At 37.9% G+C, this 12,652-nt stretch overlaps 1 protein-coding gene across 1 annotated transcript in view; it reads left to right on the top strand.

Annotated features, from left to right (window-relative positions):
* The first annotated feature begins 620 nt into the window (after window positions 1-620).
* SEMA3E (semaphorin 3E) overlaps window positions 621-12,652 on the top strand; it is a 233,796-nt gene continuing 221,764 nt past the window's right edge. The window contains exons 1-2 of the mRNA XM_002917731.4: window positions 621-709; window positions 2,359-3,020. Of these exons, the coding sequence (XP_002917777.2) occupies window positions 2,906-3,020 (115 nt within the window). The 5' untranslated portion in view covers window positions 621-709; window positions 2,359-2,905. The remainder of the gene's footprint in view (window positions 710-2,358; window positions 3,021-12,652) is intronic.

The raw sequence follows: 12,652 nt of genomic DNA, 5'->3' as shown, positions 1-12,652 counted from the left end.
CATTTCCCTTCTTATCTAGTTTTCCATGTTGTCTACTGCTGTTCAAACTGGCAGTTTAGCTCCTCTCAAATCAAATATAATAATACCAATAGATACTGTTGCTAGTCCCAAAGCTCTTCAGGACACTGAAGCTATTCATTCAACATTGGTGGCAGGTCAGTTTTTGTTAACTTTTTTTTTCTATTTCCATGTTTCCCAAGGGTACCTAGAAATCTCTCCCATGAAGGGTAACGTGTCATAATGTCCTAATTTGTCTATAATGTTCTTGGTTTGTATGTGGTTATTAATAGGAGACTCTTCTACTCTTAAAACATGTCTTGTTCGGATGATAAATTATATGGTGACCCTGCTCCTGAGGGTTCTTCTTGTTTTATGATGCTAATGACTGATTTGGTCTCAGAGACTCTTCATTCCATCGATAGTGGCTAAAACCACACGGGGCAGCTGTGGCTCTGGTTAGTTCTGGATGTTTAGTATTTTTAATAATTTTGGTTTTTTTTTCTTTTGGCATCATCTTTAGATCATAGACCAGAGAGGAAAGTAGCAGGACATATGGAAGAATTAAAGGGAATAAGCAAAGGCATTGATGACTGAAGGATAAGCCAAGACACATTTTGAGAAACCCAAAGCAGCTCATCATTCTGGCATGTTCTGCAGCGTGCCCTAACCGAAGCTGAAGGATAACACATGACACTGAAGATGAATCTCGGTATGTAGCTTGTACGTTGGTAACTGACATCCATAACATTTATTGTCTCATTGACATTAATGGTATGAGTTTTGTATCCTAATGAAATGGTTATAATGTCTTACATGGCCTCCGGTCCATAACAGAGTTAGAACAGGCAATGCACAATCTTAAGTGGAATTGGCAGTTGTATGAGCCTAGCTGTATATTTGTAATAAAAGTTATATGCCCTACATTTACGCTTCCTGGAACCTACCACTAGATAACACATATAAAAGCTGCTATTTACTTTCTAGTTACTTCAGTTCTGGGAGAGAGCAAAGGAGGATTCCAAAGGTACATTATCTCACACTTAGAGCAACCTTTAGGTCTGTAGCTCATCAGACTGGCTTTTAAAATATGCAAGCGCCTACAGAGACCACCCCAGGTTAAAAGTCTCTAAATACTTCATGTTGCTCTACTGTTAAATAATGTTTAGAGTTTGTTATCTTTTGTCGACCTTGGAAATCTAATTATTTATAATATCCAGTGACATTTACATTTTACTAAAATATACTCTGCTTATAATAGAACATATCATGCTTAGGAAAATGGGTAGATAATGCCTGGCTCTACATTTGCTTATATATAATGCAAAATATCAGGGTAACCTGTGTTATCTTTTTGTTATAATCATACAATTTTAAACACATAATTCTCAAGAAGTGCCCTTAACAGTACCATTTAAAAACAATAAGAAACGTTATATCTGAAATCACTGGTTTACTGTTTAACTCTTGACTATCAAATCACTTACCTATTCAAGTTTATTGGTATCTTAAAATAGTGACATTCATTTCCATGCCAACAGCTACAGAGTGTTTGGTTTAGTTTTTGAGATTGATTGAAAGTAGATTGTAAAGTTGACCTGTTGTGTTAAGCTTATTTACACACACACGGTGTCTTGGAAAATAAACTCTGAAAGTGCATAGCAGGAGAATTTCACATCCTGAGTCTTCTAATACCTGCTTTCCTGGGATCCGTCAGATAGAGAACCTCAACTTTTCCACAGGTACCCTACCTAGGAGAAAATTACTTCAGAATGTATTCTTAAACTTGGGCTGAAATTATGACTTGCTTTAAAAAAAGAGAGAGAGAGAAGGATTTGCTTTAAATTGAAGAATTTGCCTAGGTAAAAAAAAATTTTAGTATTAACACATTCATGAAACATTCACAGGTGACTTTTTTTTTCAGGCTCTTGAAACATACTTTCCTTCAGAGAGTTGAAAATAACATTTATAAGATGAAATCAATAAAAAAACCCTTTATGTGGGAAAAACCCCACAATTTCAGTGGAAACTGAAAAACATCAATTTGGGTGCTGGATGGTGGCAAATAGATTATTTAAAATGAATTTGCATTTATTCAAGGGTTAATCCTGGCGAGTGAGCATTTAAAAGCCCTTCCTGATGCTCCATCCTCTTCTGTTGTATATACTTCAATAATCAGCCTATTATATAGATCATTCTCCCTCCTGATCCCCCTTCCCCATCAAAGCATGGACTTGTCTCTCCTGCGCTGAGTGACGTGGGGCCAGTAATACTGGGAGGGTGGGTGGGAGCAGGGCACGTGGACCAGAAACACTTCCTAGAAACAGCTCAACCCTGCCTGAACTTTCCCTGTAAACACAGCTCGCTGACAGAACGGCATCCCTGCTGGGTGGATCCTGCAACTCCTAGAGGGAATGGCACTTCTTGTTTTTAATTAGCAAGGTGAAAGGTGAATTAAAACTAGCTGTTTGGCAAGTCAGTGCAAGAGACTGACTTCGGAGAGGCTTCAGGGAGCCAGAAGAGAAGAGCTCCACCGGGAAAGCAGTGCATGTGCTCCGGGGATTTTTTCTGAATGAAGCGCTTGCAGAAGTGACTTTAAAAAAATACAGTTTCCTCCTAGTCTCCCCGCGTAGTTGCTGAAGAGAGCTCTGGACAGGACATGGCTCTGAAGACTCACTCCTTGGAATGTCCTCTTGCTCCCGGCTTATAAACAACTGACCTCAGGGAAGAAAGGTTTTCCGTATCCAAATACAGCCTGACAAATGGCACTTTGGGACTGTGCTTTCTGATGACAACACATTCGATTGCTGACAAAGCCTCTCACGCGCTGCCCCTGGAAGGGAGTCCTAAGTAAAACTCAGACCCGCCTTAAAGTGAGGATCGAGGTGTGCCTGGTGAGCACGGCAGCATGGCATCGGCTGCGAACCTTGTCACCTGGCTCCTGTGGGGTAACTTACTGGAGCTGTGGATAGGAGGGCACACGGCTGATACCACTCACCCCCGCTTACGTCTGTCACATAAAGGTAGGTCACCTTTTTAGATCCTTTTGTTGAAAAAAAAAAGAAATTAAAGTCCTTTAACACAGATCTTTGATCTTCACACACCCTTAAAATGCAGCTGAAAAAATTACTGCAAAACTGACCTAAGATTCTAAGTACCTCTTATTAGCATGTCAGTACTTACCACACCTGAAAATAGTGCAAAATCGCATGCCAACTTAGAGATGTCATTTTTGTCTTGTAAATATTAGGTTGTATTAATGAGAAGTTCACTCTCTAGCAGACATAACAGAAGAGGGCAGGAAGCAGGTTGTAAATAGCCTTGAGGGGCTGAATCCACCAAGTTAGCAGTAGGTATTTGAGTACTGATTTATGCATTTTGGGAAGCAAGGAAGTGGGAGAGGGGCTTTAGAAATAGATGTGCAGTTGATTTGGTTTTGAGACGTCCATAATGGGGATGAGAGGAGGGGGAAAGAAGCAAAATGCTTTCTTACCCAGGATAACAGAGTCATCACCATGTAATTAAAATGACTAACGAGTGGTATAAATGAGCTTTTTAGTCGAACTGATTATTAGAATTTCTTTTATGTCTGGTGAAAAAATATTCAGTTTATTAGCAATCCTTATAAACTGATTTATATTGATTAAAGTGTTAAGATACTATTCACTAACATCTATTCTTTTAATGTAAATTCATATTGCTTCCCTGAAGATCTGTCAGAAAGTGCTTAAATATTTTATTCTGCAGCTATGTCTTGGAAAGCAGCATTTGGTCATAAATAAATTATCAAAAGATAGCTTTTGCACCAGGACCAGTAAAAGCCAGTCATGAATAGGTTTGGTGATTCCTCCTATAAACAAACAAACAAACAAAACCCACTTGTCGAGAGAAAGTGACTGCTGACCTAAAAGTAATTTGGAATACATTTTTCAGAAAGAGGTATTTATTATCACTAATCATTGAGACAGGTAACAGTTGCAATAACAAGAATTCCATAAGAACCATTTTTCAATTGTGTGTGAGCTTTAAAATTGGCCCCATTATGTAGAAAGAACAGAAACCTGTATTTTTAAAGCATAGATGTAATATTTACCAGAGGGAGAAACAAAACAGGAAGCATCAATTGTATATGGCGTGATTGATCTTTTTTTGTTTTTAGTGGACAATCATCAGTTGATTTTGACTATAGAAATTTCTCATTTTTAGAACAGTTAAAGATCTATGAATACTTTCTTCATTTAAATAGATTGCCTGTAGCAATCTACAGTAGATAATGTAAGTTTAAGAGACACAGTGACACTAAATTTGTAAAGAATTGAAAATAGAGTACCTAGCATTAGCACCGATTATTTGAATTGGAAAGATGTATAATGGTATGTATCAAAATGTATATTTCTAAGAAGTTTTGTCAAATATATAAAAATGCAAAAATTTGGTGCGATGAATTATGGACAAAGAAAGATGTCAGAAAAAGAACATAATAAATGGATTGTTTTTCTTATGTAGACAAGAGGATAAGCTGCCAGTTTTGGCAAGCTACCATTCTACTACACCTGGTATTAGCCTTTTATACCTCCTTATTAGGGTACTTGTTTTCAGTAGTTCAATATTAGGGTATTTTCAAAGATATCTCCTTTTAGTGTTCCATTAGCTTGTAATTTGGTCAGAGCATACCAAAACTCTCTCATGCATCTAGATGCTATACATAATACTGTTATCAGACTTATCTTCATTACATCCCTCTTTTTTTTTTTCATTGCACCTCTCTTAATCAAAGGAATAACTGTAATTGATTTTATAGGTTGTGTTACATAATGTGGGAATAGAACTGCTAGTATCTATGTGTGCACTGGACTGAAAACTACCACCAAATTTCCCTTTAGTTTTTCTTAACCTTTTCATTTAATGGCACTGGGTGAAATGCTCACTGCTGTGCTTTTATACAAAGACAGTCTATAGTTACCTGAAAATAGAACGTTCTCGCTTGTACAATTTAGCTAGCTAGCAAAATCAGCTGAGCGATCACATCAGAGATGTACCTGAAGCGCAGATGCCTCCTCAGCGAAAGCACAGGACTGCCAGAGCGGGCATGCGCAGCCCCCTCAGTCCACGAAAAGCTGCCCCCACTTACTCTGTATCCTCTGGAATTCAGTGGACATTTTAGGGGTATCCAAAAACTACGGGGGTGGGATTTCAGAGTATAATCTTTTGCTATCTTCAGTGATACCAGACATGGTCACATTTTAGTAATGGGTCAGTTAGTTGATTGATATTATGCATGAGTACATGGTCCTTCAAAATAAGGAGCACTGGTTATAAATAATGTAACACCTCTGGACTGCTGCCCAACCCTCAGCAGATAAATCCAGTAGGGCTCCCTGGAGGTGGTCTCCCCCATTATCAGGATATCAGGCACTTGAGACCACAAGTCCAGAGTCTTTTCCCAAAAAGGAGGCAAAAGTTTCAGTGTTATATACAAGCTTGGAGCTAAATTATATGAAAATTCCCATGACATGTCTTTTTGCTCTCTCCTCCATCCTTCTCTGTCTCTGGAAGTGGCATGTTCTAAAAATAGGAGGAGAGACAGGTAGAGCTAAAAGGGGGGGAAAAAAGGCAGAGGAGGGAAGACAAGGTAGAAAGTTGGTATCAGAAACAGAGTATTTTCTTGCTTATTTCCCACTGCCCTCCACCTGCAGTGGGATAATACTGAATTCCTCCCTCTTACTGAATATCCACTCCATTTCAATGTTAATCAAAGATGCTGAGAACAAGCCTAGTGGATAAAGCTATGAGATATTTACTCTTGTTGAGGCAATGAATATCCTTTCAATGTATTTTATAGGTATAAGATAAATTGGGCTAACAAAAATATAGCAAGGTGCTGTCCTGCTTTGCAGGACTTTTCAGTCAAGATTTGAGTTGACATTAACAGTATCAGGCAAATATTTAAGGGTTTAAGCATGGTTAAGAATTACAGCCAGCTTTATAGCCAGTACCCTAAAGAGGATATCACTGGTGTGATTAATTCAAATTTATAATATTCTACCCAAGGATTCCCTTGAAAAATAGCTTTGATCCTCATGACAGAAGTGAAGGAGAGAGAGAAGAAAGGGAGTAGAGTCCTACTAGATTCAGCCACTTCTGTCTGTTGATGTCTGTTCTCTCCTTATCTCTCACCATCCTGCATTAATGAGGTTAGAGGGAAGGCAAAAATAACCCTCTTGATAATGGAGCTCAAAGAAGAAAAAACAAATGAGCCAAGCCCCGTGTCAAAGAAGAAATCCCAATGTACATGGAAAATCCCAGAAATTCAATCAAGGGAGTTTGGCAGATGGGGTAGGTAATCAAAGACCCAGTAAAGAATGACAATCACAGAAGCCAAGGAGAGTGGCTGTGTAATCAGAGGATGTCTTGTGAAGAGATAGCAAAGTAAAGGCATGAATATGGCAGAAGATCACTCCTAAAATATGTTGACATTATGAATATAGATTTGAGCATTGAATATATATCTATACATATGAAATTGGGATAAAGAGTATTAATTAGTCTATCTATATTTAGCTATAACCACTTAAGAACAGATTTGTCATAGTTCAGAGATTTCAGGATGTACAGCCAGAGGTCTCTACTTCAGCTCTAGTCCTTCAGCTTATACTAATGATAATTGTCTGTGCCTCAGTTTCCTTAATTTGAAAATAGGGATAGTAATGGTGCTTTCCCTGTGTATCTTCCCGGGTTTTTGAGAGAATCAAATGAAATAACAAAGCTGTGAAAGTACTTTATAACCTAAAAGTTATGTTATTAATGTTTCCTGTAGAGTGATATATATTAAAAAGGTTAGAAGGAAACTTGTCCTAAAGAGAAAAATCTTTAGGAATGGCATGCGTTTGGATATCAATAAATGCTAGGATAATGTTAATATAAAAGACAGAAGAAGTTGGTCTTATTTAGCTTAAAATGTATGATTTATCCTGATAGGTGGCATTCACTCCAAATTCCATCTTCTAGACCTTTGGATTTTAGTTACAATAATTTAGAAGATGATTGGATCATCTGTGTATTTTTCCAAGATTTATGGTCAATAGTTTTGCTTTAATAGTATGTGTAGTGTATCAATTAATCATACATATTCATTTTATACCACAACCTTCAGATTTTTTTCCCCAAATTATATGGAAGAAAATTGAGATAGAATTCTAGAAGAGCACAATAAAAGCTGAAGGTTTTAAGTGATCATCCTGGAAGCTGTGGTATTCATTTCATACCCAGAGCAAATTAAAAAAAGGGGCAGTGACCAAGCCAGTTTTTCTTGACCCAGCTCATAGCTCAGCCAGTAACTAGGTATTATCAGTAGTGACATTAGTCACACATCTTTCTGTGATTAATAAATAAAAACTGGTCGTAAGGCATGATTCATGAAGAAAGTAGTTAAATAAGACACAGGAGGAAATGCAAATCTTCATGCCAGATGTCCATCAGGGATAATCAGTTAGAATTAAGTGGTGGATTTATTAAGAAATAGTTTATATTAAATTAAAAACACTGGGTAAGATGAAAGGAATTGCAGTATGTTTTGTTGAGTGTAGTTTACGCAGAATATACTGTCTGTAGAGGAAGTCTGTGTAAGGAGTTTAGATGATCTGTTCTTTGTACTTTTATATTTGTTATGGACAAATATTGCCCAAGTGTCACGGAAATGCATTGGATATACTGAAGTCCCTGAGTGAATATGAATTATTTAGTCCTTATCTGGATTTTGGGTGTTACAGTGTGAAAACTGTTGTCCTTTAACATAGTGATAGGGTGATGGGAGGTCAGAGCTAGCAAAAACAGTAAATGGAATTTATAAATGAACTGGGCCAATTTTAGACTGCAAGGATAATTTAGTTGCATAAAACCATTTCTTAAAAGTCTTATGAGGAGAGTGTCCTGTCCATAAGGTAGGAACAATACTGTAATACTTGTTCTTGACTATTAAATATATGCAGTAGTCATGTTGTCACAGTGGAATATTCTTTCAAAAATTTGTTGCCCTATAGTTACTTTGCCGACTATGTCAGATTTGTCAGGTAGCCTGAGGTGATTTCATAGAGGGGGTCTCTCTGAGATGAGATCAACTTGGTGGCCTCAGTTCTATGACCACATAATAACGAACCAAACATCAAATTGGTCACTGCTAGTGGAAATTACTGCTATCATTCTGCAGAGTCAGTTTTATTTCTTCAAAGATATCTACTGGAATCATCATTGGGAGTTCTTAGCGGGAGAGCATGTGAAGATTTACTCCTCTATCTTTGTGTGTAAAACTCTTCTGTGGTTTAGTAGAGGAATTTAGTCTGCAGGAACCCAGAAATTGCACTTTGCATGCATGCATGCCCCTTTATCCATGGTCACCGCAGAGTAAAGTAGTCTTGTAAGGTCAGTCTCAGAGAATTGAAAACAAAACAAAAATGAAATCATACCATTAAAACATTTTCCAAAAGGTACAGAGTGAAGATTTAGATTATTTTCTTAGTTTCAATACGCAGGGCTAAATGTTGGTCATTGTCTTTTAGCACAACATCTGACACTTTGGAATATTATATAAATTCTACAAAAGATGATGGTTATTTTAATAGTGATTTTCTCGCAGCATGGTTTTAAATAACATTTGAAGCATAAGAGAAGCTATCAATGTCATTAGTTATTTCTTGGACTTAGGCAAGAATTATTCTTTGTACTCATAAGGATGACAATGGTAAGACGGAATATTGTATAGGCTAGATCTTCTGCACTATGAATGAAAAGGATGCATGAATGCCACATTTGAATCCAGTGTTTTAGTCTCTGAAGAATGTGCTGATTTCAAGAACAGAGATGTCTGTGGAATTGATGACTTGACTTCATATGTATGGCCCTGGTGATGGCCAAGGCAACTGGTTAACTCAAGAAGTGTTCAGCCTCCATTAGTACTAATGCCTGGTTCAGGGTATTCTCACTATATGGCCCTATCGCCCTGGTAATCTTCCCTCTACAAGTGTGGAAAAGGAAAAGAGAAATCCATGACTTGCCTGATTTCTGGGGCTTAGAAATGTATTCTACTTCTATTCCTGGTAACTGAACTCTCAGCCATTATTGCTCTCTGTTCAAGGACTTAGCTCATGGCTTTGGCACAGTACGCATAGAAGAATAGCATAGGCCCAGGAATTACAAAACACTCTCACATTCTATTTTCATTGGCCAAGAAACTCTAGGCTTTGGATGAGGCATACTGAATACGAATCTTGCTTCTGGCTATATAATCCTAAGGTCCTTATCTTCTCTGATTATGAATTTTCTCATCTCTAAAATGGGGTAATATGTAACTTGCAGTACGCTGGAAGAATTACATGAGACAATGCAAATTAATGTGGCAAATAATTTAGCGTAGGAAGCTTTTCAGAGGTTATTCAATCAATCAGAAGTTTAGAGAGAACTAGTCTACCCTGGTTCCTTTTTTGTAGTTCTAAAAGCCATCATGAGTTAATTATTAACTTATAACTTAAAATAAAGGAGGAGCCTTAATCAGTATAGTTTTTTTTTTACTTGAAAGCAGAGATTTACTTTCATGAAATCCAGCTATTACTTGAGTAGATGACTAGAAGGAAGAAGGAATATTGGGTTCTCTCATGTTTGTAAGTCACTGTAGAATTATTATTTTTTTGATAGTGTAAGGAATTAAATTATCCTTAATTGTAAGATTGGAACTTAAAGAAAGAAGAAAGTTGGAACATTATCTGATGGCACCTTGAAGATAGCTGACCAAAGCCACAAAGTAGACCAAAGTTACTGAGAAAGGTTACTGTAGACCCAGCTTTGTAAAACACATAGAACTAGTATTACTAAGACCAGACCACACTGTCAAAAGTTAAACAAATCAGTGTCTTAGAAGCAGCTATCAGCCTAGCATATAGTGCTTGTGTTGAAAGCAAAAGAAAGCTTTCTCTTCTACCTTCCCGCAGAGAAACAGGTAGGATAGCTGGTGTGGGGTGCAATTCTCACCTCTTAGTAGGTGTTCAGTAATGCTCATTGACTGGCTATATAAATGAAACAAAATGATTTAGGCCCCTGTTTTTAAAAGGAGAGTCTGATGGGGGAGTGGGGTGAGGAGTACCAAGGAAACTAAGGAATCCGGAAGAACTATTTATGACTTCTTTGGTAAGACATGCATTAGGAGAGAGGCTAGGGCGTTTTCTCTCGATTGCTCTCCATTCCTCTCCAAACCGCATGATAGTGGAGCGACTAGAGCCTCCGGACATCCTCCAGACCTGTTAGCCATATTTGCGCATTTATAATCAAGGTTCTTCTTGTTTTGTGTTTTTCTTTAGTCTACCTTTTGCTGCATTTGTCTTTCCTGCATGATCACCACAGCCCTCTCATTTTTTTCTCTTATCACTTCATTCTTTGATTACCCCACTGTGTTGCTGTCACCACCACATCCCCTCCTCATTTCCTCCTCCTCTGCTCTTTTTCCAGAGAGATATTTTTATTTCTCCCCCATCTTAGGCCAAAAGTGGAATGAAAACATGTTTGTAGTGAATGGTGTATATATATTGGGCCTCAGTTTATCTTCAGTATTCATTTCATTTTTGTTGTCTAATTCAATGAATAGAAAGACAGGACCTTTGAATTAAAAATCAAAGTTTAATTGTACTCATTTGCCATTCAAAACTTGTCAAAATTCATGACTTAGGAAATAATGAAATATGAAACTTTAGTATTTGTTTTCTAGCCACCTGGGCAACTTGTCCTCTTTGTCTAGCCTGTGTTTCTAGTGGGCAGCTGATGCCACCAGGCCCCTTGTGACTCTTGTGGCTGTGAGGATTGGAGTGGGAAGGAATTAGGGTACCCAACAGGAGTGGATGTGCCTGCCCTCCACTCTCTTGCTCAACTTGGGTTAAGTGTAAGTTAGCATATTCTTTATGTAAGCCTATCTCTTTCTAGTCCATTTTGGTTCCTTTTCTCTGAGTTTTAAGTTTTAATTCATTGAAACCAGAATAAAAAGAGGCTTTTATTCACAGGGTAGAACAGAGGAGCAGCATCCCAAAGGATCAGTCTCAGTGGTGGTGTTAAGTAGCCGGACTAACTCCAGAACTGGAAAAGAACAGCAGCAAAGAAAATGGGAGTAAAACGGGGAAAATAGAGGTCAGCTAGGGACACTGATCTTTTCCTTTCTGAACCATTCCCTCCCAGGAAATGATGGGCAATGAGGAGGGCTTTAAATTCAAAGCTCAAGATGCACTGGGGAACTGAAGCCAAAGAGGAGCTGTGCTGACAGCATGGCATATAGCTCTCCATGCCTCCTGATGGCTTTTTTCCTAACCCTGAGTCCAAGAGTTTATTATGGACCGTGTGATTTCTGAGATCCTTTCCAATTCTAAAATTGTAGGACTCTGTTCCTTCTCTTACGAGACCTCCCAGTGTGTATAATTTCTCCAAAATACTTTTAAAAATTGTGATTAGGAAACAGTATGTTCTAGTGGAAAGAGTAAGTATGGACGCACAATTTTAAAATCCTGGGTTTGAATCTGTAGTGCGTATATCCTGTTTGTTCCTTTATTATTCTTGCTAAATCATTGACTTTTCTCACAAGTGTAAAGGGACTAATGAATATTGTCAATCTCATATGATTATTGTAGAAAACTTAAACGTATCATGGAAATGGATATTGTGTTGTAATGGCTTATAATATTCCCTAGTTTATGTACTTGTCTTTAAACATTCTAAGATTTTTGAGAGCAAGGAGTATTTATTTTATTTTTTTCTCTTCTCCTCTCTTCTCTTCTCTTCTCTTCTCTTCTCTTCTCTTCTCTTCTCTTCTCTTCTCTTCTCTTCTCTTCTCTTCTCCTCTCCTCTTCTCTTCTCTTCTCTTCTCTCTCTTCTCCTCTCTTCTCTTCTCTCTCTCTCTTCTCTTCTTGGTAAGACTCTTATGAATAGAATAAAATGACTTGATCATTCCTAAAGCCAGTAATTAAAGGCTGGGTGTTTAGTTCTAGTGAGTAAAAACAAAACCAACCTTTTACTGTTGTTGTTGGCTTCTGTGTTATGGCCAAAAATGACAAAATTATAAAGGCTTATGTAATTTTTTTAAGAGGTAGAGCCACTGCTAAAAAATTCACCTGACGGAAGGCTTAGTTGAATTTCATTGCAGAGGAGATGAAGTTACTGGAGATTTTCTTTTGTTCCTTTTCCGAACTGGGGTCCCCGAGGGAACAAGCGCTGGGGTGCTATGCAAAGTGTCAGAGACTGGCAACATTAGTCTCCCCAGGGAGCTCCTGCATCAATAATTCTGGTGCTTTGGAAGCTGTGTTTTAACAAGCCCCACAGGTGACTGGGTGCACACTCCACCGGAGCAGGAGAAACTCTCGGTGGGCGAAGTGTGATCGTGCTTCAAGGGAGCCTTGCTTTCACTTTACCTTTTTTGTTTCTTCCCCCCTTTAGGTCTACCACCTAGGTTAAGGGGGTCATTTGTTCAGATTTCCAAATCACACCCTTGGTCTTGATAAATATACTTAAATTCATGAGTATTATACCATTCTCTACCTATTTTTTTAGTAGATGATATAGGTAACAATTTAACATATACATTATATCTGTTGTGAATGATCATTGATGATATAAATTGTGATGCATCAAG

This window comes from Ailuropoda melanoleuca, chromosome 1 (genome assembly GCF_002007445.2).
Source record: "Ailuropoda melanoleuca isolate Jingjing chromosome 1, ASM200744v2, whole genome shotgun sequence".
Classification (NCBI taxonomy): domain Eukaryota; kingdom Metazoa; phylum Chordata; class Mammalia; order Carnivora; family Ursidae; genus Ailuropoda; species Ailuropoda melanoleuca.
Note: the sequence above shows the minus strand (reverse complement) of the source record. Positions and strands in the feature narration are given on the sequence as shown.